Here is a 24,341-nt window from a genome sequence, read left to right as displayed (position 1 = left end):
ACTTCCACCAGTAACCTTGGGAATGGAACCACTTCTGGCTGAACAACAAGACAGAAGGAGTCTGGCACCCTGACACCATGGAGTGCTATACAACTTTGGACAGACAACCTTTAGACATCTTGAATGTGAGAGAAATGAGCATCTATCTTGTTTAAACCTCTGGGGTTTTTTCCGATAATTGACAGATAAATCTAATTCTAATTCACTGATACAGTGTATAATTGAAAGAAACCCTTTTTATGTGTGTCTGCCTCTCCAAACATTACACTGCCTATAAATTCATCTATGAAGCTCAACTCTCTGATATGGCCACAATTTCAATATGAGAAAATGTTCATCGTTATAAATATGTTATTGGGAATTGCCAGTAGAAATGAGAGAGATAAGTGGACTTATTTATGATAGATGTTAGAAGTGGATGTTTTCTCTTTACTAGTTGACCTCCACTCCTCCTCCTCCTAAAAGAATATCGATTTTGTAGAGGTTTCCATTTCCACCCTTCTTTGACACACTCCTCACAAGTTTGGATTGGAAGTTGCAATGGTTAGTTTTATGTATCAATTTAGGTAGGCTATGGTATTCAGTTACCTAATCAAGTACTCATCTAGGTGTTGCTATAAAGTAGTGTGTAGATGTGATTAACATCCACTATCAGTTGCCTTTAAGGAGAATATCCTTATTATATATATAAATTATACATATATATTATTGTTTTAAGTTTGTAATTATTTTAATGTTATATTAAATGTCTATATATACATACATACATACACACATTTTTGTATAATACACACACACACACATATATATATATATACATATATATATATATCCCCTCTTAGTTCCATTTTTCTGGGGATCTCTGACTGATACAGGCTTGATCAGTATAAGGATAATTTTAACCCTTTGTCATTGATTGTTCTGGGCCAGGCATGTGACCAAGATTGAACTGATGAAATGTGAGGAAATATTTGATCTGCAGTTCTGGAGAAATTCTTCCTTACAATTCTGTGAGACCTTCAGTAGTAACTGCCTCTCTCTTCCTCTGACAGTAGTTTCCTTTGATATGAGACTTGGGAGAGCTGACACCCCTTTCACTGTCAAGCTAAGGATGAAGCCAACACACAAAGGCAGAGCCAAGAGACTTGCAGAGAAATGGAGCTTGGGCTGCTGGTTTATGTCAGCGCTGAAGCCTGTCTTAACTCTGGGATTCGTTTTCCTAACCAGGTACCTCCTTCATTGGTTAGGTTGTACTTGGATTTTATGAGAGCTGCAGCCAAAATTATTCAACCTAATACAATGCTTTCTTTAAGGTAAGTTCTTTAGGATATTAAGAAGCTGATGTGGCTGATCTGCCAGTTGGAAATCATGTTTAGTTTAAAATCATGCTGTAGTTTAAAAGTGTTTGCTTATTAAGAATTAAAAACTGGTAATATAAGTCAAAGTGTAGCTTTTAACAGAATCTTTGCAAGTTAAATAATAATTATTTGAAGGCTTCAGTGTGTTCTGTTAATTTGTTTTAGAAGTATTAAGATTCTTAATATTCTAGGGAACTTCTAATAATATGCTTTATCTTTAAATGTCAGGTCCCTGACAAAGCACAGAACTTGGAAATTATATAATATTGCAGCAATAGTACATACTTACCAGAATTTGTATATCTGGCAGATATGTCTTGCAGGTAATACAGATATCATTAAAAGCATTAAAGGAAATCATAAAACAGGACTGCCCATAGGATATGGAAAAGGTTTAGTTATTGTAAAGGTAGACAAAATGGAGTTAACATTGACAACGAGAGGAACTAAAATAGAGTCAGGAAGGCATTAGGTAAGTAGGGTCTATGTATGTCCTCTTTTCGGGAACTGGTTATTTTTGGAAGAATGTTGAAGTTCACATTCCTCGAACCATAAATATCCTGGACAAACGTGCTGCCTGCAATAAAATAGACTTTTGCCTAGCAAATAGCCTAAGCAACCAATTATGTATAGCTAAATGTAGGAACAATAGCTTTAGCCGATGGTAATTCTTTCAAACAGTTCATGTAAGCCCCCTGGGAATTCCCCCCTTAAAAACCTGTTGCTTTTTAAAAGCCCTAATCCCTTTTCCCAATTTGGAGCATGTATTTGGGTTTCCTCCTGAACCATATTCCAGGATTGCAATCCCTAAGACCCCAAATAAACTCAACTAGTTGTTTCACAGCTTTGTCTTTCCTTGGTCGATGTTATATTGCAGAGTAGAGGAGGGTATACAGTTTCTTGTGAGGTGAAATGAAACCTAGAAAACCTAAATGACCTAACAGTATTTCTGTTCTGTCCCAGAATGAGTTTATTCTAAAGCTTAAATTATATAAAGTTCTTATTAGTTACAACTCCTTCAATTATAATAACTTTAATTTTGAAGTCCTTTCGTACAGAGCAGCTCTTATGCCGACAGAGGAATTTTCTCTTTTTCAGCAAATATAAAATTCAAAAATGAATTGCCAATTGCTTTTTTAGATGAATGTAAAAAAGTACATTAGCTAAAAGTCTTTTTTAGCTTGAGTTTACATAGAACCTCTAAAATCAGTAATACTGAATTCTTGCTCTCCCTCACCAATCTGTTCCTCCTTAAGATTTGTCTGAGTCAGTAAATGTCACTGCCATTGGCCAAGTAACTCTGGACTCTTTCTTTCTTCTCCATCTCTCACATCCAATCCGATCACCAAGTCCTATTGATTTCTATGGTGTATCAAATTGAGTCACTCATTTCTCATTTCTATTTCTCCCCATTCCAGTATGAATTACTTTGTCATTAGAGAACGATATGGTCTCCCAACTGAACTGCCCACTTTCATGCTTGTGTCATTCCACTCTCTTCACAGCACCAGAGTGAGGTCATTAAAATACAATCGGATCATATCACTCCCTTGCTTAAAATGCATCAATAGCATTTTGTTCCACTAAAGGTAAAGTCTATAATCTTTAACATGGCATCTCAGGCCCTACCTGATCTGACCCTACTAACCTATAGCCATCCTGTGTTGTGTAACTTTTTCTTTTTCAAGCATCAGAATCTGACTTTTAATTAGTTTCAGGAAAAAAATAAAGGAGACTGTTAGGGAAAGTTTGTGTACAGGGAGGTAAAGAAACCAAGGCCTTCCCCAGGGACCTCAGCAGTAGTAGGTGGGTTTGTCTCCCTGGAGTGCTGACATTAATGAGATTAGTCTTTCTCTGTGCTTCTTTCTTCAATATTTCAAACTGCCAGGAGAAAGAATGTGATCAGCTTGGCTTCTGTCAGAGTTGTACCCTGAATCTATTTATTATCTCCCCTTGGATCTATCTCCACAAAGGTAGGTAATATATATATTACCAAATAACTTGTGATTGGCATAGAGTAGGTGCTCATTAAATATTGACCTTATGATCACTTCATTGAATAATTGAATTCACCATGGCCAGAAGACAGGGTCAGTTAATATAGACATGGCCAATCTGGGCTCACTCCAGGGTTGGTTGTGAATGAGGCACCCACCTCAAGAGAGAACCACTGCATGTGCTCTTCAGCCTCACCTTTCTCCACTTTTCCCCTCAACTTGGAGCCTTTAGGCCTTCTTTCATCCCTCTAAACTGCCAAATTCAGAGTCTTTGCGTATGCTATTCACTGTGCCAGGCATGTTCTTCTCCACTGTGCTCTTTATAGATTTATTGCTTCTCAGCTCCAAATTTATCCTTTTTGCCTGTTTTATGAAAATACATATGGACCTTTAAAATATTTTGTTGTTGTTCGCTGTTACAATGTTAAACTGTCAGTAGAGGAACTAAAGAGACATGGTAGGAGACAAAGGTCTTCTGATTTTGAAGTCCTTTCTTGGCAGGCTTCTGCAGCCTGGGCAGCTTCTCTGGCACCAGGACCCCACTATACATGTATCTTCCCTAGAACAAGATTCCTGAAGTGCATGGCAGCCAGCCACTTCTGCTGACACCCATCTTGGGCAGCTTTATAGCAGAGTACCTCCTGTGAGATACCTTGCCATGAGCAGATTTCCCCAGCATCCTGGAGGGCAGACTTCTGGAAAGTTCCAGAAGGTGGAGTTCCAACAAGTTCCACTGGTGTGTGGCTACAGTGACTTCTGTCAGCCAGCAACCCATGACTACTCAAGGTCACAAATCTCGAACAAGGTCTGGATTTCTACCCCAGGGGCAATGGCTGCCTCTTATCTCTGCTATCCTATTCTTGTTACTAGTCAATCCATTGTGACTCCAAACTCCTGTTACAGTTAATAATTATGTTAAGCAGAAAAGTAGATATGAATGGGTGGAGAGAGAATAAAGCCAGTAAAGCTCACTAAAAGGGACTCTCAGAGTTAACTAGACAAAACCAGAGAGCCAGAAAGGACTCACAGAGTTAATGAGTTAATTATTTGAAGTTTCAAAGACCAGGAACAATTTGGTATGTCCAGATATTCCCCAGATAGAGAAAAGTCTATCAATGACTTCTCTGCCCTACCCCATGAAGTAGAGTAGCGAAACAAGACAAGGTCATGTCATTGTAAAATCTACTTAGCCTGCAAAAAGACCCAGCTTATTCTTTAACTTAACCTACATGCTATTTTTCCTCTTCTTCCAGCCCGTTAATCAAGTAACTTTGTAACCAGGGCAGTAGACAAATCTCCAAAGTATAAATAAACCTATGTGGACAAAGAGTGCTGAAATCCAAACCAACACAGTCACCTAAATAACCCTATTATTAAGACAAAACTTCAAAAGAATAATTAATCGCCTGTATACTTCATGCCTTATGCTGACTCCTACCTAAAAAGCTCTATAAAACCCCAAATCCTAAACCCTTAAGCACGCCTCCTTTCTCAGGTTGCCCATACTCCCCTTTCTTCAAGTGTGTCACTCTCCCCGTTTTATTCCAGACAAGTAGGGGCAACTATGAGAGCCCTGTTTTGGGCTCAGAAGTTCCTTGTCATTTGGGTGACCCAGACAGGACTGCAGCTGTACAGTCTTGCTCTTTAGTAGCCTGCCTGAAAATCTCCTTTCTTTGCTTTTGGGAAGTTCTCAGAACGTAATCTCACTCTATCCAGTGCTCTGTGGCTCCCCCAAATCCTGGAGTGGTATGGACTTAGTCCCCACGCCATGTAGATTCAAGCAGACACTGGACACTAGGTGACCCTGGCTTTAAGAAGAGGCAAGGGATTTTCCCAGTGCTGAGCAGGAGTTCAATGAGCTTCCCCTTCCTCTCTGCTTTATTCAAGTAAATCTGCCTTTGTCTACCTTGACTCTAGCCCACTCCTCCCTTGGAGTGTATTCAAATAAAACTTTTCATTCTGCTTCACTACTATGTCTCTGCCCTTCAATTCTTTGTTGTGGTAGGGACAAGAACTGAGGAAAATAAACTCAACCCGCAACAATTCTTTACATTGAATTTTCCCTGTTCAAATTACTGTGTGATTTCTCTCTCCTGTTGGACCTATTCATGTAGGTTTCCTAAAGTAAAAATAACCATCTATAAAACTGGAGAAAATTCCTCATATTTCCTATTCTCTAGGACAGGGTTTCTCTCTCTTTAAGACTTTCTTCAGTGTGCAGTGGTGAGGGTTGGCTTTTACCTGTTAATTATCTATGGTGAGACAGTCTTCTACAGGTGCTTACTTTGATACGATCGTGGACAAATCACGGCATAATGTATTCTAGGGTTTGGAGTTGTTAATAATTGAATACTGTCCAATTTCTTCATCTGGAAATTAAGGCTGTACTATATGCTCTCATCCCTTCCAAAGGGATCTCTGAAGACATGCATGCACTTGAGTACCAATTGGGAATAATTTGCAGCATTAAGTATGTTTACTGCTGAAAGCCCACAGTTGTTTAATGACTCGTTGGAATTGTTAATTTTATTCAAAATATACACTTAGTGAGGTTTGGTGTTTTGAGGTGTTAAATACTTGTTTCAATTCTTTGCCCACATTGATCATATAATGCAACTTTCCTGTCTTTCAGCTTCCTGATTAGAGAGTAATATACTGACAAGATAATGTGAAGTTTCTGTTCAATTAATTAACATTTTCTGAGTACTTATCATGTGCCAGGCACTGTGGGAGGCACTGAAGAATACATGATTGTTGTCCCTATGTTTAGGGTGGATTGAGGAGGAAGAAACTGGTGTTACAAAGGTCAGTTAGAAACCCATTGTGGTCAATCGCTTATAAATCACAACACACTGTTTCCCTACTTTGGGTATTTCCTATTAAATAAAAGACTACTTTCCATAAGAAGTAAAATAAGATGGAGATGATTCAAGATGTACTGTGTCAAATCAAAAAATGGAAAAACTGAGTCAAAGATTTGTTTGACTAGAGGGAGGAAAATAGGGAATGTAAAATGTAAATTAGATTCGTTGACTAAGTGCTTTGTAACTCGTAGTTGAGAGAAAGAACTGCACAACAGTGTGCGCTTTAAGAGAGGGCAACAAAATTTTTGTATTTGCAAAATCGTGGTACTATTGGACACGACACGGTTAAAGCAAAATTAAATGTGGGCTAACCAATGCATATCAGAAACAAAACAAACCCAGCTGCTAAAATTAAGATTTAGGAAAGTGACATTCAGCCATGTAGACTGGGAACTCCTAGTGTTTGGAGCTCCTCACCCAGACGCGCAATAACCTCTGAGACTTGGATGTGCTACAAGGGGGCCGTCAGATTTTACATTTCTGATCAGAAGATTATAATCCTTTTATTTTAGGTAACCTCGCTATCAGGCCCAAACCGGACAGTTCTATTGCCAGACATTCCTGCCAGCTCTGACTACAACTGGAAAGCGGAGTATACATGGGAAAGCTTAGCCCTGGCCGCGGGGCGCCCAGCCAGCCAGCTAGCAGCTGCCACGCTATCTGCCCTACGCCCTGCGGAGAAAGCTGCCTTCCCATTGGGAGAGAGGCGTGTCACAACGTCACACCCGCCCCTAACGACATCTTGCTGCTCGGGATTATGGGAAGTAGAGGAAGAAAGTAACCCAGAACAACATTTCCAAGCCTGGGCCGGCCTTCTTAAGGGGCTGAGATCCCCTCCCACCAACCAGCCGAGCTCCGCCCTCAGACTCCGCCTGAGCCGGGAATCAGGTGACCCAGGGCCAGCGCAGTCACGTGGCTGGGCGCGCCCGCCAGTTGTGGCCATGGCGGCCGCAGGCTCCAATGTGGTGAGGCGAGTGGAGGAGCTCGGTGACCTGGCTCAGGCTCACATACAGCAACTTAGCGAAGCCGCCGGCGAAGATGGTGAGGGAGCGGAAGAGAGGGAGGCGGGCGGACGGACGGTGGTTCAGAGCTGGCACTCGCCAGCCGTAAGTACTGGAAGCTGCGGCCTATGGTCCGAGCGGATCCCAGGCCAGAGCTACAGAAGGTGTTGAGCTTCTGACCCCCGCTGCCCCGTCAAATGTCCACCTCCAAAACTCACATTGCCATAAACCAAGGCATTTGCGTTCAAACCGTAGTTTTCATAACCCATGGAAACCTCTTACATCTCAGTAAAATCAGTGCTGCTTGCCTTTAACTGTCTCGTTAGCGATTGGGAGAAGGGCAAAATCTGCACAGAAGTACACACACAAGTTTAAATGAGTAGTTAAAGCTGGATGGTAATACTCAAAGAATGGTGGTTTTGCGTGCGGTAAAGATAGCCAGGCGTATATAACAGTTCCACTTTTCATTGCTGCATTGTAAATTTATGTCTTGTGTTTTGGATTATAAACTCAACTGTAAACAGTGTCTACAGAAGAGCTTTATTTACATTGGTATAATGTAGACCATTCTTTTACATACATCACGTTAATTCTCACGAGGGCTCTGTCAGTATTAGAACACTTTTGGAAATGTCTAAGCGGTTTTCTTAGGAAAAACTGGCTTAGAGAATTACCTTGACTTTTGATTTTAACTCTACTTCTCTTTTGTTACTTCTCAGCTGCTAGAGGTTCTACATTATTTCATTTTGAATTTTGAACCTTTACTACAGATAGGTTTTTAAATTCTTGTGGACCGATCCATTGTCATTGGACTAGGTAGTAAGAGTGGAACATTTTCCTAGGTGATTGAACAGTTGGTGAATTTACTGAATAGGGTCCCCGTGAAATAACTATTTTAGGTAAAGATCATTTACTGGATTGTTTTTTCTTAGGATTTTGTTCATCAAAACCCATACACCACCCTGAAGCCTACTTTTTTGGTCTGTGGTAAGTGAATCCCAGGATTCGCACGAGTAGTTAGTTCATGCACAGGAGCAGCAGTGTACCTGAGTTACCTCTAAATAAGCCATACAGCACCCCACTCAGCACTGTTTGAACCAGTCTAAATGATCTCCATCCATTCAGCACCATTTGAACTAATCTAAATAAATTGAAGAATGTTTTTCCTCATTTATCACTGAACTCAAAAGCCTTTCTCATTTTCCCATGAAAGAGTTTTTTTTAATTCAGTCTAGAATAAGGGCTGGAAATAAAAATAAAGTGGTATATATTCATGTTTGGAGGCTTTGTAAAGTTCTGAAAATTTACTTATGTTATAATGATAGTGGTACACATTATTAGCTTTAACATTAATACCAAGATTTTCTAGTTTTATGATGTAAATTAAAACATCTTGAATGTATTTGAATTGAACCTGGCATTCTTTTCCCACACAACAAAAATAATACATATTCAAAATGTGTCCTTTAATGTAACAACTGTATATTTATATTAGGTTTTAGGAACAATAGTTCCTGTTGTCTTCTTCAAATTAGATCAGATACATCCAGACATTATTCCATTCTAAGAATGCCCTCCTTTTTATTTCTGGTCAATTTTTTTTCATTTATTTCTCATTGTACAAGCACAATATGTTTACTGTATGGAAGTATGCAATGAGAGGGATTTTTTTCCATGGATTCTATAGAATCACTTTTGTGTTTACTTTGCCAATCATTACTTTGAATGGTTACAGTAAGAACACTGCATTCTGTAAAAATTTTCTAAAATGTGAGCCATCACCCCTGCCCCATAGTTACATCATGAGTTCACATGAGATACTCCTTCAGCAATGATTTAGTGAATTCAGTCCAAGTTTTTAAATTTAAAATAATCCTACAAATTAAGATATTATCAATTAAGTCTCTAAAGAGGTATATAAGGAGTGTTGTGTTCCACACAATTTCATTTCACTACAGAATCTTTTTTTGGGTTGTGTGGATAATACTTCTGGGCTGAGGAGAGATGGGAGGACAGTGCAAATGAAGTAGCTTTTAATTCAGGTGAATAGTGGACCTTAAAGCAATCAGTACCGGGCTTAGTTAGAGGTTAGTCCTTGCCTGAGAGAGTAAGGTCTTCATACAATTGCCACAGACATAATTTAAGCTGGTGGTCTTTCACTTCAACACTGAGCAGCTCATCTATCTGACCCATTGTCATTGTAAGTGCTGAGGCTGGATTAGACAAGCCCGCACCAATTTTTCATCCATTGGTCCATGAGGAGGAAAGGGTATATATTTAAGAGGGAAGCAAAGGGGGTAAACTCAGGGACTTAGTGTCTTGATGGTGGACAAATCTAAATTTGACTACATGAAGTGATGCAGAGGGGTGATAGTACCTTGGTATGAACACTTTGTAGGACAGGGAGGAAAAATCCATAGAGAAAGTGAAACCATAGGAGCAAAGAGAATATAACATTAGGGAAAGGGAAGAAATGAGGTAATATGAGGGGTGGGAGGGTGAGTAGTTTTTAGAGGACATATCAGAAGTATTTAGTTGAATTATTTCCAGGTTTTGAAGGAACCTAATTTGTTGCATTTCTTGGTTATTAAAGGAATAAAATATACAGGTGATTATGTAATTTTAATTGTAAATTTTTTTGCATATTTACATAAATTTATGAGAAAGTTGTAATTGCTAGAGCTTACATTTTATGAGCCATTTGATTTAATCATTCTTTTGGAAAATACATTTATGAACTTGTAGTTTCAGTGGAAGCCCTTTGTATAAATTTATGTGTGTTATTTGTACTATCCCGATAAAAATTTTAAATTTATTAAACATTCTGAGTGAATCGACATCATAAAAGCAGCATAATAAAAATAAGAGATTGCATTTTTAGAAGTGGTACCTGAGCCTAGGAAGTTTTCAGTCTAACTCCCCAGAATAAATTTCCATGGTAAACTTAAGGATTAGGTATTAAAATATATTTCATGTTTTAAGAAAGATTCTATTACCTTAATTTCATTTCATCATTTCAGTATGTATAACTTTGTGTTTAAATAACACTCTGAAACTGTGTTTTCTCTCTTACAGATCACTTTTTAATTCGGGCCTCCGCAGCTCTAGAAAAATTGAAACTTCTGTGTGGAGATGACAAAGAATGTTCAAATCCGTCAAACCTTCTAGAACTTTACACACAGGTACTGAAACAGATGTAGTTTTTGAAATGTTTTGGGTGCACATTGCTTATTTAAGACAGCTGACTCCAAAGTTTAGGTGAATAAAATCAATTCATTCTTTGTTTTAAAGTGTTTAATTTTGTTCAAAATTATATGTATAAAGCCTATAGATGTGAAACTTTTATACAGTATGCACAGTAATATTTGTTAGATATGTTGATAAGAAAAAATTCAATGCAGATAACAGAAGTACTTCCCTTTATAGATAATTAAGCAAAACATGAAAGCATGCCATTTCCAAGCTCTTAAAGGTTATTAAAAGGGAATGGTGTCTCTTTAAGGGCCCTGGTTTTTTCCTCTGAAATTCATCTCTTCTTAGGATTCTTAACATAATACCCACTGCTATTATCAGTCAGGTCCAGAAGATTTTTCTGTTCCCCCTTTTTGCATTTACTTTTCTCTCAAATTCAGGATCTGTCCAAGACCTGTTTTCTTGGTTTTCTCAAATACAGCTGAGACAAGTTGATATTAAAAAACATAATTTCATCATAGTAACTAACTTTGATATAACATTTTATAGTTGATAGAGTGCTTCATATGTCCTTCTTTGATTACTAAGGGATAATAAAGATAAAGTGGTTATAGAAAGTAAATTAAGTTAAGTTTCCAAAGTGCGCATTTATAGTACTTAGGTGCTGGCACTCTGCTTTCTAGGAGGTATATAAAGATGATTTCTGCCTTCAGACATTATGGTTCAATGAGCCTATAACAACTACTTGCAAACCCCAAAGAGCTGTTGTAATTTGGAAGAACTGTCTGGTTTTCCTACCATTCAGAAGGCTTGTTTCATTTCTTTCACATGGGAGAGTTCTAAACATTTTAACTTATTTCTGAGGAGAAGGCAAAATACCTAAAAATATAGATTTAAATTCTCCAGACCTGAATCAACAGGTCATTTTCCATAGAATGAAGATGTCACCCATCCTGACTTAGGTCTTCCACATGAGAAGACTTGCCATTTAAGTGGTATTGTGTACTAGGTAATGCTCTAAGTGCTTTACATATATTAATCCATGTTACCCTCAAAGCAAGAAACTTTGAAAAGCATTTAGCTCAGTGTCTTCATTTTACCAATGAAGAAACCTAGGCTTCAAGGATAAAATTAGCTTATCCTTGGTTTTTTTAGGTGATGAATGGTAGAACTAATACTTCGTAGTCCAGTAGATTAAAAAGAGAAAGAAGGACTGGGTAGTTTTAAGGTGCTTGAATACAGCATCTTGGGGACTTAGCATTTGAATTGCATAATGTTAGTGGTATGCTGTCTTTTTTGGGTGGCAGGATATAAGTCCCCATATACTGTCTCTGCATTTGGGAAAACAGATAAATCCTTTGATGATTCAATATACAAAACTAGAGGTAGTGACCTTAACTTGATATAGCAGGCGTTAGAAAATGTTCAGGAAGTATGTATGAGTAAATAGTCAAGTATAATAATTATACTTTTCCTCATAATTAATATCAGTGTGATTAGCTTATCTCAATTAAAAAGATCTCCATTTTCAGAGTGAAACAAGATTATCATTAATTGAGCAATTCAATACAATACCTATGAAGTTTTCTATAAAGTCCATTATGTATACAGCTGGACATTTTGACTATTTTTCAAGTTTAAATACTGTGCTAGAAGATTTAAATGTCTAATGAAGCATCTATACACGTAAAGTTAAACTGTAAGAGTATTCATTCAAGTTTAAATCATTTATACTTTTTTTTCCTCTTTTCAGGCTATTTTGGACATGACGTATTTTGAGGAGAATAAGCTAGTAGATGAAGATTTTCCTGAAGACTCTTCACAGAAAGTGAAAGAACTGATCAATTTTCTTTCAGAACCAGAAATTGTAGTTAAAGAAAATAATATGCATCCCAAAGTAAGTTTTGCACTCCTTTGAATTATGGTGTAATATTGCTGATTCTTGCTATGCTGCTCTTCTCAAATGTATCTTTGTTTTAAATGAAAATTGAAGGATATATGAGATTTTAACATTTCAGACTAACATCACAACTAAAGTATCATATTTTAGTAAATACGTTTCAGAAAATTTGCATGATGGCATGATATTATAATTACAGTGGCTAAACATTTTCTAAACACAGGTATTTGTTAGTTTTGCTTCCTTTACTCTTGCATATGCTGATTTCTTAAAGGTCCCTAGTAATCTAATTACTACATCTCTTTTTTTTAATAGTCCGTATCCTTCTGGATATTTGCTACTTTTCTTACCATTGAGTCTCCCAAACTTCTCAGACCATTATACTTCTCTTCATTATCTCTGAGAGGCCTTGCTCTTGATCTTTCCTGATTATCTCCTCTCTCTCCCATTCTAGGAACATAGGCACTCCCTATGGCCACAAGGAGAGAGTGACTTATAACGAGGATATTTTCTTAATCATCTGATAGTCTCCATTCTGTCTTGCCTGACAACCTGTATGCATTTTTTTTACTGTCATCCCTTATTTAGATGATCCCAAGATTTTTGTCTCTAGCCCTGGCTGCTCTTTCAAGCAAATAATTTCTCATCTTTAACTTCCTGCTATCTTTCTCTATCTGGATAACTTTTTTGTTCTTTTTTTCTGGGGTTGCTAACTATGGAAACAATCCCAAGTTTTAAATGACAAAATACAGTAAATGCTTGATTTATTAAAATTGTTTTTGTGTATATCTTTTCATTATTCTAGCAGTAGTAGGAATAGGTATGATACTGTTTCAAGTAACATATTTCTGAAAGCTGTCTTTTTAATGTGAATATGGAATACTTACATTTCAAATATAAGTGTTTATTACAGAATTATTTTCTAAAATTTGTAAATTGGAGTAGTTATATTAATTTTCATGTAGGAATAGATTTCTATTTCTTACTGATTCCTGTGTAAGTAGTTAAATGAGGGGAAAATTTTGTGAAATGAGTGTGTTCTTAATTGCTCAGTATTTTATAATTTAATTTTGATTTTTACAGATGTAAAGTTTATTTTTTAGCTGTATGTTTGTTGTATTTCAGCACTGTGATTTGCTTGGGGATGAACTCATGGAATGTCTCTCTTGGAGACGAGGAGCTCTACTCTACATGTATTGTCATTCTCTGACCAAAAGGAGAGAGTGGCTCACAAGAAAATCTAGTTTGCTTAAAAAGGTAAAGGACATTCCTTATATATTTTAGATTGTTGACATTTGTAGGTTTCAGTAAGCTGCTTTGGTAAAATATTAAGAGTAGTGGAATCAAAATGTCATTCTAAGTGTTTACTTACTAGCTATGTAATCTTAAACAAATTGGAATTACTGTGAAGATTTCAAAAAAAAAAACATGTGAAAGCCCTTTGTAAACTGGGAAGTTCTACATACTCTATGTAAATTCTGGATTTTTATTCTTTAAAATGTAAGACAGACAGTCTGTATTAATTTCTAAGTATATTTTTTGGCCAGAAAAAAACAGGCTTGGTAGTAAGTCCTCACTCTCAGCAGATCATTCCTAAAGAATCCACATTTCCCTGCTTCTGGAAAATTGTGACCTCTAATTTGTCTTGACTCTTCTGGCCAAATAAATTACAAAGACCCTGTCTTAGTACTGTATCACTAAGGATTCTAACTAGGGTTGATTGTACACATGGTTTATGTGGACCTGGAAATGAGAGGTCACACTGTGAGATGTAAAAGTTTGATCATAATATTTATAAACTACAATAAGTACATATATTTTTAATAAATTGTTATTGAGCACATCTTTATTATCTTTACTCTTTTCTTCCTTTGATAATGTTTGACAAGTATATTACTGAATTGTGTTCTTAGTTAATATTACCCACTCACCAAACTCTTACTAATTGGAGTTGGAGGGTTATGCTACAGAAGTTTTGGGGTGGTGGGTCCTACCATTGTAATGTAACAGCCATAAGACTTAGCTATATGTTAGCCAATTTTCTCTTGAGTAAAGAATGGGGGAAAAGTTAACATTTGAAGTTTCTATAGTTTTAATTCTTTGGCTTTGACTTTCATTTAGTACCTTATTGATGGAATCAGTTACTTGCTACAGATGCTAAACTATCGGTGTCCTATCCAGTTAAATGAAGGTGTTTCTTTCCAAGACCTAGACACAGCTAAGTTACTGAGTGAAGGTAATGTGATTTCTTTTTAAAGTTTTCTAAGTGTTTTAAACCTTTTTAAGATTTTAAGAAGTTTTATTAGATTTAACTCTGATTTAAATAAATTTCAAATTACATTATAGACAAAAATAATATAAGGATTCTTAAAAAAATTCAGATATCTTCTCAGTTATACAGAAAATGCTGCTAATCTCTGTTTAGTATTTAGGGAGTTATGTGTAGTGTTGCATTTAGTTAATTTGTATCCCCACATAGCCCCAATCTTGCACTAGGTTTGGCTACTTGTAACAAAGACTGGAAGTAACTTTTAAACAAGGTAAAAATTTACTACTGCTTCACATAAAAAAAGGTCCAGAGCTTGTTGTGGTGGCTCCATGGTATCATCAGGATCCTATCTTTTTCCTCCATCATCTTTGGAGATGGAATACTGCAGCTTCAGAGGAAAGCACTTTATGTAGAACTACTATGTATACAATACTCCCCAGAGTTGTGCAACATGCATCCTTGTTGAAGATATTGCATCCATTCTCAATATCTCAAGATGCTTCTGGAGCTCCTTCCATCTCACCTACATTTCAGTCTACAGAAATGGCAAAAGGATGTTTCTTTCAGCCAAGTCTGCTTCTTTGGAGCAACCTTGTTGGAAATTTCTTACAACACTTTCACCTATATTCTGGCCAGAATTTAATCACGTGGCTTTTTACAGCTACAAGAAAACATGTGATGTATAGCCCTGTGCTTGATACATTACCATCCCAAATAAAATTGTCTTTACTTAGGAAGAAGTGAAGAATTAATTTTAGGTGGTAACAGTTAACCTTCTGTCATAAGTGTCTGTGCACTTAAAAATGTTAGGAACTGGATGTAGAGTATCATTTGGGTTTTAGACTGAGATGCCGGAGGGAAGAACCACTTATTTTTACCATCTCTTTTTACAAATGGAGGAACTGAGGTTATAATAAGCCAGATGACCTGTTCAAGGTCACATAGCTCACAAGTGACTTTAGATTATATATCTAAACTTTCATTTATATTTCATCTGAAATTTTGATGGGAAAAAATCAAATAATAAGAAAACCTAGGGAAAATTTTATATTTTAATTTTTTAAGTGTTTTAATTTCTCTGTTAGCTTCTATAGGCTTTTCTTTTCTGTTTCAAAACATTGAAGAAAAGAGCATGATTTAAGTGTCATTAACGTATGATTGACTACTGGTGTCCAAAAGTTGTTACTTTTAGTTAATTCAGGCAAATAGCTTGTCCTAAAAAAACTTACTATGAATGCATACTGCTCCTTCAGTGTACACGAAGTTTTGACAACATGGGGTGTTTTGATTTATGTGTGGTAAGTGCTTATTCCAGATAACTAGTGAACTGATTAGCTACATTGAAAATGCCTTTTTAAAAATCTCCTCACCCATCCACATAGATTGATATAAAAGAAAAAGCAGGGATGGATACTAAAACCTATTCTGAACCAAAGAAAGTGGTATGAGTCACCAATTTCCCATTTCTCCCATTTCTAGTCATAAGGTAAGATACTTTCATGGCGTGGAATTTTTTTTTCAGCATGTGTGTGATACTGGTGTCTTCTCTTAGGTCATAATTCTGATTGCACTGGCCCCTAACTTCCATTGCTTCCTCAATAGGGGAATCAAAAAGGATGTCTTTTCTTGCAAAAAAAGAAAAAAACATCTGCTCCGTAGCCATTTTGCCACAGGACTCAGTCCTCTTTTGGTTTTAACTTCTTACCCTTATCTAAAGTAGTTTGTTCTTCCCTACCCATCTCTCTTAAGATGCAGATTAGAAACCAGGAAGCCTACTTTTCATAGGCTAAGTTACTCCTAAGACCCCCCTGGAAAGGTTCTAATTTTTTTGGTTTTAATTAGCTAATATGTAATGTAATTCTGAAGAATCTTTAATACTGCCAAAAGAAAAGTTCTGTATCAATCATAAAAATATTTTTGTGGCCAGATCTTAATGAAAATTGACCTAATTTTAGATAAAATTCAAAACAGTGTATCCTTAGTACCATTTTTATTTATTTTTCTCAAGCTGAGATAATCATTTTGTCCTTTTACCATTATATGTATGCCATTAAATTTTCGGCTTTAAAAATCGCCAAGTACTGTATTCAGTAAATTTCTTCACCTCATTTCTGAGCCTCATTCTTCTGTGGGTGCTTATAAAAATAGCCTTGTCAGAATAACCCTTGAGTCAAGTGGGTTAAATCAAAAGTACTGTTGAACATTGCAAACCCTTGGTTTCTGCCCTTTTATACTACTGAGGACTTCCCCCTCCCAGTAGCCTTTTGGGCTCATTGCTTAGCCCAGAACCTGGATTTCAGATCCCCTAAAGGAGCAGTTCTGAACTGACATCACTAATTGCTTAGGTAGCTTGTTAAAAATACAGATTTCTGTGTACCACATACAGGTTCTGATTCAATATATGGAGTCCAGGAATCTATTTTTAATAAGCTCCCTTATTATGATGGAGCCATATTTAGGCATCACTGCTCCTAGGGCATGTCAGTCTGGCCCCCTTTTTTCTTCTGTGAAAGTTACCTTCCTGCCCTCACTCAGACCTCCTAGGTTATTCTCCATCTCCCTCCTTGCACCCCGCACCATCATATGTGTGTTCAGCAAGTGCACTGACATGCACAGCACAGAGTGAAGTATTTTACTAAAAAGCATGCTAAGTATTAGCAGAAAAAATATCAGGGAAAATTTGTAGCAGCAGAAAGTACTGTAGAGTAGTGGATTTCTTTTGGGAGTAAAGAGGGAGAAAGTACCTACTTTCATTGTTCATCCCTTCCTTTGATATTTTAATACCTTAGTTTAGCATGGTCTATGGACCAACAGCCATCAGCCTAGGTTATAGGACTTTGTTAATACATATTCATAAAGACAAATACCACATGATTTCCTTTATGTGTGGAATCTAAAACAAACAAACCGAAAATAGACTCATAAATATAGAAGACAAACTGGTGGTTGCTATTGTGGAGGGTGGTGGGAAGCTGGACAATGTAGGTGAAGGGGATAAAGAGGTACAAACTTCCAGTTATAAAGTAAGTAAGTCACATGAATTGAGAAGTACAGCATAGGGAATATAGTCAGTGACATTGTAATAAATGTGTAGTGACACATGGTGAACATTTTGTAATGTATATAATTGTTGAATCACTACATTGTACACCTGAAACCAATATACTGTATATCAATTATTCAATTAGAAAAAAATTTAAAAAGAAAATTAAAAACTAGTAAAAAGAGAGAAAAAAATGAAGATTCTTAGACTCAATACCATACCTGAATCTGAAACTCCAGAGGTGGAGGCCCAGCAGTCAGCATTTAGCATACCCAGATAATTCTAATGCATCTCAGGTTTGAGACCCACTCTTTAGCATATAGCCATTCATTCTCTGCTCAATACCACCTTGCCATAGGATACCTGTGTACCTTATGCAGCAATCATTCCTTGTTGCTATAAAGAATGAAGCTTAATTAGAGTTGGGCATAAATTGGATCCCAGATCTCCTTTGGCAAACACTTCTTCCCCTTCCCAAGAGGTTTCACTTTGTAGGAAATGCCAGTTCCTCCTCTCAAAGCTCTAGCCTGCTTAAAATGTCAACCTTTCCCTTATTTTTGCTTCTAACTCATTATTCACCTCCACCATTCTGTTTAGGATTAACTAGACAGAGTATAGGACCACAGAAATAAGAAGGATATTCAACAAAATGCCATATCTAATACAAATACAATTCTGAATAACATCTAATGCTATGTCCAGCTTTTTCTCTGAGGTTTATGATCTTTTAACTATGAAGGAATAAAGTTAGAAATGATTATGCTTATTGATAGGTTTATACATAGAAAGCATAATTATTAGAGTGCCACTATCATGTTTTCACAAATGCAAGCCTCAGATTCTGTTCTTAAATGATTTTTACTGCTATAACAGTTTAATAAACTGAGTCAGCTCTTCTGCTAAAACTGTTCCTTCTCTTGCAACTATTTAGAAGCTGAGTTTGAGGTGAAGGGGAAAGGATAGCTATAGGGATAAATTCTGAAACTTGAGAAAGCTTGCAATAGATTCAAGATAATAGAAACTCTTGACAGTTATGAAAGTTGAATTTTTTTTCTATTTTCATATCTCTAATACCTTCCTGGTCATTTTTGGTAGGCCATATTAGGTGAGCAACTGAGATTATTCTCATTTATTTGAGGTAAACTTTCCTAATCACACATTAGAATAAATCATTTCATTGTGTTTTAGTGGTTTTAAGAAGTTGAATAGTCATATTTAATAGCATTTTATGGCTTCTAAAGCTCTTATACATTTTTATTTATGTGTTCCTTAAGAAAATTCCATGAAATAAGTAGGGCATATGTAATTCTCATTTTTCAGATTAGCAAAAAGGGGCTCAAAGTTAAAAAATCAGTAATTTATAACCAGATTTTTTTGATCCTAGGTCTGTCTTTCTATAAAATTAATATACTTTGTGTGCCGTAAATGTTTATAAAATTACCTTATTCCATAATAATGTTTTTAATTTTTGATGAAGATCTTGCAGTGTACATTTCTTTTTTCCTGGAAACATACAGCATCTTAGATATAATTTGACATCTTTGGTTATGTAGAATTATGTGGCCTCTAAGGGTCATATTTATGCATGATAATTTGTGTAGACTATTTTAGAGATAAAGGAGGTATAGAATACTTAACTGAAACTATATCATTGATCCTAGAGTATACCCCAAAATAAAAGTTGTGTTTATGGGTGGGGTTCAGAAAAATCTCTGGGTACTCTGAAATTGTATGCAGATTTTGGGGTATATGTTCTGGGAGAGGTTCCATTGATTAGGTTAGCTTCTCAAAGAGGTCCTAAAGAGACTCCAGAAAAGATTAAGAACACATAGACCTAAATCATTCTTTAAAAAAATTACCTGACCATACTCTGTTTTTTTGGCCAGGGTTGATGGACCTCTCTTATATGTAGAATATAGATAGAAGTGCTAATTAAATGAGGATTATATTAGTGATAATTTGGCTTTCTAAGTTTAAGTGCTAAATGAGAAAGAAAAAGTTTGATGACATAAAAGGAATGTATTAGAGTTTTAGTAACCAGAGTAGCTTTTTAAACTTCTAAATTCTAAATGGCTTCCCCAGGAATATTTAGTGACATTCATTTGCTGGCAATGATGTACAGTGGAGAAATGTGTTACTGGGGCTTGAAGCATTGTGCAGATCAACAGCCAGAAAATCATGAAGTGGATACTGGTGCTTCTGGAGCAAGCTACACTGCATACAAAGAACCCTTGGATTTCCGAGAAGTAGGAGAAAAAATTTTGAAAAAGTATGTATCTGTGTGCGAAGGACCCCTGAAAGAACAAGGATGGAATACAACAAATGCAAAGCAAATTTTAAACTTCTTTCGGCATCACACTAATTAGTAAGTTCATCTATTCCTTTTCAAACAGAAAAACAGAGAGACCCATGAAATGGGAAAGTTCCAGAAAAGAAGACGTAGTGACACTGAATTTAAGAATGTTATAGTACATAAAGATATCCAGCATGGTTACCCTTTTTTAAATGCCATCACCATCTTCAATATATATTCTTAAGCCTGTGAAGGAACGATTCTTTAATTTCTAAAGTGGCATCTATGCTGTTCTAACTGAACCTGAACTATAGATACCCTGTAACCAATACTAAGAAGGAATCCAACTTAGTTTACAATGATTTTTTCTATTATTTTAGATCACATTTTTTTATTATGGTAAAATATACATAACAGAAAATTGACCATTCTAACTATCTTTAGGTTATTTTTTGATCTCCTGTCTTGAAGTTTGCTGTGCTTCAATGATTAAAACGAAGTCACTTCACTACTTTGGATATATGTTGGGGACATAAAATTGGCGAAATACAAAATTATAACATATTCAGATTCCATTTTCAGAATAAGATACTGATGAAAGATTCCACAAAAGAATTGTTTAATTTACCATGTATTATTAATAGCATTTATAGTTTTTTTTCTATTAGGCATTTAGGAAAATTAAATGATTTCCCTATTTTGTTTAACAGAATATGCATGTTTTAATCAAATGCACAACGAAGATAAAATCAAGTTAGGTTAGTCTACCATTAGGTCATATGTCTTTAGGGTACATCTTTTCATATGTATTAAATTCTAATATGTTTTGTCTTTAATGGTAAAGGTGAGTGATAAAGGCCAGAGAGCCTAATGGCATCTTGCTTACAGTCTTTCTGTCTACCTCAATTCCTGTTGTCATCTTGGGATGATCTGTCTTGTACCTTGCTGATATCCTTGACTTCTGTGCCAGTGACTTCATCACATTCCAGAAACTTACTGCCATGGCCACGTGGAATATCGCCATTCTGAGTTTCTCTTTCTGATATCTTAAATTTCAGTAACTGATGGCAGTTTTTATCTCTCCAGCTCATCACTTCCTTATTTTTACTGATTTTCCTCTCTCTGTTGTTTCTATTCTACTATTTCTTTAACTTCTTTGTAGCCTCCCCTTCTTAACTGCTCCCCTTTCTCCTAAACTATCAGCCCCTTTGACATGTGCTTCCTTCTCTATCCAGCCTCAGCTTTATGGGACACCACATGAAGTACTCTCCATAGTCTTCCCCTTGTCTGTCAGCCTAATCATTCTGCAAGCTCTTAACAATCCTGTCATCAACCTTTTCTGGGATGCTGAATTCCATGGGAAGTAAGCACAGCCCTTCAAAGTGGAATCAGTCTCTTGCCTTCAATTTTAGAAAGCCCTCAGTATAAGGCTCTTGTCATTAGCTCAACCCCTCTCCCTTTCCCACTGTGGCTAATCCAAACCTCTGGCTTCCCTCATCATTTTCCTCAGGCCCTCGGTCGCTTCCCCTAGCATATGGATCTTGGTCCCATCTTACAGAAAAATGAGACTGTAAGGAGGTTGACTTCTACATTCCAGCTCTGCCCTACTCATATTCCCCTTTTTTAGAGGAAAATAGGTAGCCTGCTTGCTGTTGAAATCTTACTCATTTCTATCTTGTCTCTCTTGTCATCTCCCTCATTTCCCCCAGGGCTTCCTTTTTTTCTGCCTACCTTTTAGTTATTGGTCTTCCCTAGAGTTCTTTTTTTTTGTCTTTTGTCCCTCCTCTTCTCTACATTTTCTTTCCTTTCTCCTTTTTCTTTTTCTAACTTGCTATATAGATATTCATGTGATGTTATTCATAGCCATGGTTTCTTCCACAACCTGTAATGTTACACTGACTTCCAATCTTGAAACTTGAATTTCAGCTTCTCTCCTGCCCTGTAAATCTACTCTCTAACTGTCTATTATATATCTTCACTTAGACATCTCATAATAATTACAAATTTAGTATGTCCAAACAACTAATCTCGTCATCTAAAATCATTTCCAGTTCATGTTTCCTCTTTTTTCCATTTTCTGCGGAACAGGGCAACACAGAAAGCCATAACCTAGTTTCTGCCTACTTTCCCTGCCTCCTCTCTGTAATTCATCCTGTGTAATCATATTCTAGTCCAGTGTTCCTCAAACATTTAAAACCCAGCTTCCTTTTTGATGAACATAAACTTACTGATAGAGCCTCTTGGGACACAGAGACAGTCCCTATCTCTGCCCCTGTGTCCTTATCCTTACACAGCTAAGAAGATTTTTACTTAACTTAGCTTTTTAACAAGTTTTACTATGAAAATACCTTTGTGCTTTCTAGGTATAAAGATTTAAATCATTTTTAGTATGGCTTTTAGAATTTTAGACCACCCACCCCCACCCTACCGCTTTTAGAGCATCATAGTCAGTCACAAGTACTTCTGGTTCCTTCCCCAGTGTGCTGTGTGTTTTTTCCCTCATTACCCTTTGAAGACCTCATGACTTCTGCCTGGAATGCTTGTTCCTTTTTGTAGCCTAGTGAACACCTACTTGTCCTTTAGGTCTCAGTTGCAGATGTAAGGCTTTCTTCAAGCCCTTTCTCGTCAGTTAGGTGTTCCTTTGCTTCCCCTCCCATATTATCACACTGACCACATTGCTTTATAGTTTTTTTCCTTATGCTTGGTGAACTCTGTATTTTAAAAATTGCCTTTATACATAGTGCTTAATGACTGGTAGATCCTTAATAATATTTTCTAGTTAATAAGAGACATGATTCTTAATTGCAGAACTCTGCACAAAAGGGTTGCTGCTATTGAATTCCAGACTGCCAACTACACCAGTGGTTGACAAGGCAAATAGGAAATTACTCCTTAGAGGAATAAAGTATTATTTAGATTTAGAACCTGAGAAAACAGGAGAACTTTCCCTTTAGAAGCCGGGAACTTTCATTTTGCCTTCATGACCCTTGTGAACCACTTGGGTCTCTCACTGGTTGGTATAGTTAGGAGGGTACAATTGGGTGTTTTTTGTACCAGTTTTCCATCCCCCACACAATTGGAGAGTGATTTATAGACCATAACATTTATAATATAATGACTTTTACTCTGGTGTATTACTAATGCATTTTTGTATGTCTTAAAACCTGCCAAGTAAATTCTGTTTCATTTAGAATACAGTAATTTCAATATACCAAATAAGCAAAGTAGTATAATTTCCTCATGAACAACTATATGTACCTACTACATGCCAAGTTTTGCCCTAGGCACTGAGGACCTAGCTTTGTAAAACACCTTCTTTCAGTGTTTGTATTCTAGTGGAGGAAGTTAACCCATTTTAAGAGGCAAATATACAGTGTGTTAAGTGGTAAGTGCTGTGAAGAATAAAGTAGGGTCGGGGCTAGTGCAACTCTGGAGAAGAGTGTTGTTTGGAAAGGCGCCCCTAAACACCACCTCTGTTAGCGTTTGTGTCTTCAAATTCCACCCCTTTGGTTAAAATGCCTTGCACATTCAATACATTTATAAAATTTCCCTTTTGGAAGGTGTGATACTGAATTAAGGAATGATCTACAACTTAAAAGCACTTCATTTTGATTATATCTAAAGGGTTTTTCTCCATTGTTTTACTAGTAGGTGAGTGATAACCTAAAGGTGTTGTTGCAATTATTCCACTTGGGGAGTTTCTCTCCATTTTGAATTCTCTGGTGGTTACTAAAACTTAAATTCTGTTAAAGGGTTTTTCATAATCTTTAAATTTGTATGGTTCTTTCCCAGCACGAATTTTCTGATGTTTAAGGCTTTGAGACTTACTTAAGGGCCTGTCTGCTTTGCTGCATTTATAGAGTTTCTGGCTTCTGTTAATTGTTTGATGCTGATTAAGTTACAAATGGTGACAAAAGACTTTCCTTTATTCTTCTGCATACAGTAAAGTTAGGTAAGAGTCATGGCTAAAACCCTACAATAAAATTACATTCCTGCCTTTACAATCTCACTGAATTCCCTGTGTTCATTAAAGTGGGAACTGTGGGTAAAGGCATTCTCAGATTCATTTTAATGGCATTTTTAAAACCCTGTAGCTGGTTGACATGCTAGTTTAGATTGCTTGTCATTTTTCTCTCTCCACCTTCTAGGACTCCTTCTCTGGCTCCCACAGGGATACCCCATTTATTACAGAATACAGGATCTGATCTCTGGTTTCACTTCCTTGTATTAATTTTAGCATAAAATGAGATACCATATTATGGAAGTATTACATTAAAAAACCTTTAACGTATCTATAATTAAAATATGTTACATATTCATGCTGGTATTCTTTACATTTTTTTCCCCCTACTTCTAGTTAAGATTTCCAAGTAAAATGTTAATCATATAAACTGTAAAAAAACAAATAAAACCATGTTACCATA

General features: G+C 36.4%; 1 protein-coding gene across 1 annotated transcript; it reads left to right on the top strand.

The window, feature by feature from the left end:
* On the top strand, positions 1 to 24,341 carry RIMOC1 (RAB7A interacting MON1-CCZ1 complex subunit 1). The gene is made up of 9 exons (XM_017666822.3): positions 1 to 125; positions 1,053 to 1,313; positions 5,988 to 6,160; positions 6,732 to 7,260; positions 10,296 to 10,402; positions 12,166 to 12,309; positions 13,438 to 13,569; positions 14,434 to 14,548; positions 19,707 to 24,341. The coding sequence occupies exons 4-9, from the start codon at positions 7,161 to 7,163 to the stop codon at positions 19,988 to 19,990; spliced, it is 882 nt and encodes a 293-aa protein (XP_017522311.3). The 5' UTR covers positions 1 to 125; positions 1,053 to 1,313; positions 5,988 to 6,160; positions 6,732 to 7,160; the 3' UTR covers positions 19,991 to 24,341.

This window comes from Manis javanica, chromosome 1 (genome assembly GCF_040802235.1).
Source record: "Manis javanica isolate MJ-LG chromosome 1, MJ_LKY, whole genome shotgun sequence".
Classification (NCBI taxonomy): Eukaryota; Metazoa; Chordata; class Mammalia; order Pholidota; family Manidae; genus Manis; species Manis javanica.
The sequence above is the reverse complement of the archived record's forward strand: the minus strand, read 5'-3'. Positions and strand labels throughout refer to the sequence as shown.

Bases quoted from the DNA above. Each gene is read 5' to 3' on its own strand.
- RIMOC1 (XM_017666822.3), top strand. From the start codon at position 7,161: ATGGCGGCCGCAGGCTCCAATGTGGTGAGGCGAGTGGAGGAGCTCGGT. The intron at 10,403-12,165 runs GTACTGAAACAG...TCCTCTTTTCAG, and splicing joins TTCTAGAACTTTACACACAG to GCTATTTTGGACATGACGTA. The intron at 14,549-19,706 runs GTAATGTGATTT...TGGCTTCCCCAG, and splicing joins AGCTAAGTTACTGAGTGAAG to GAATATTTAGTGACATTCAT.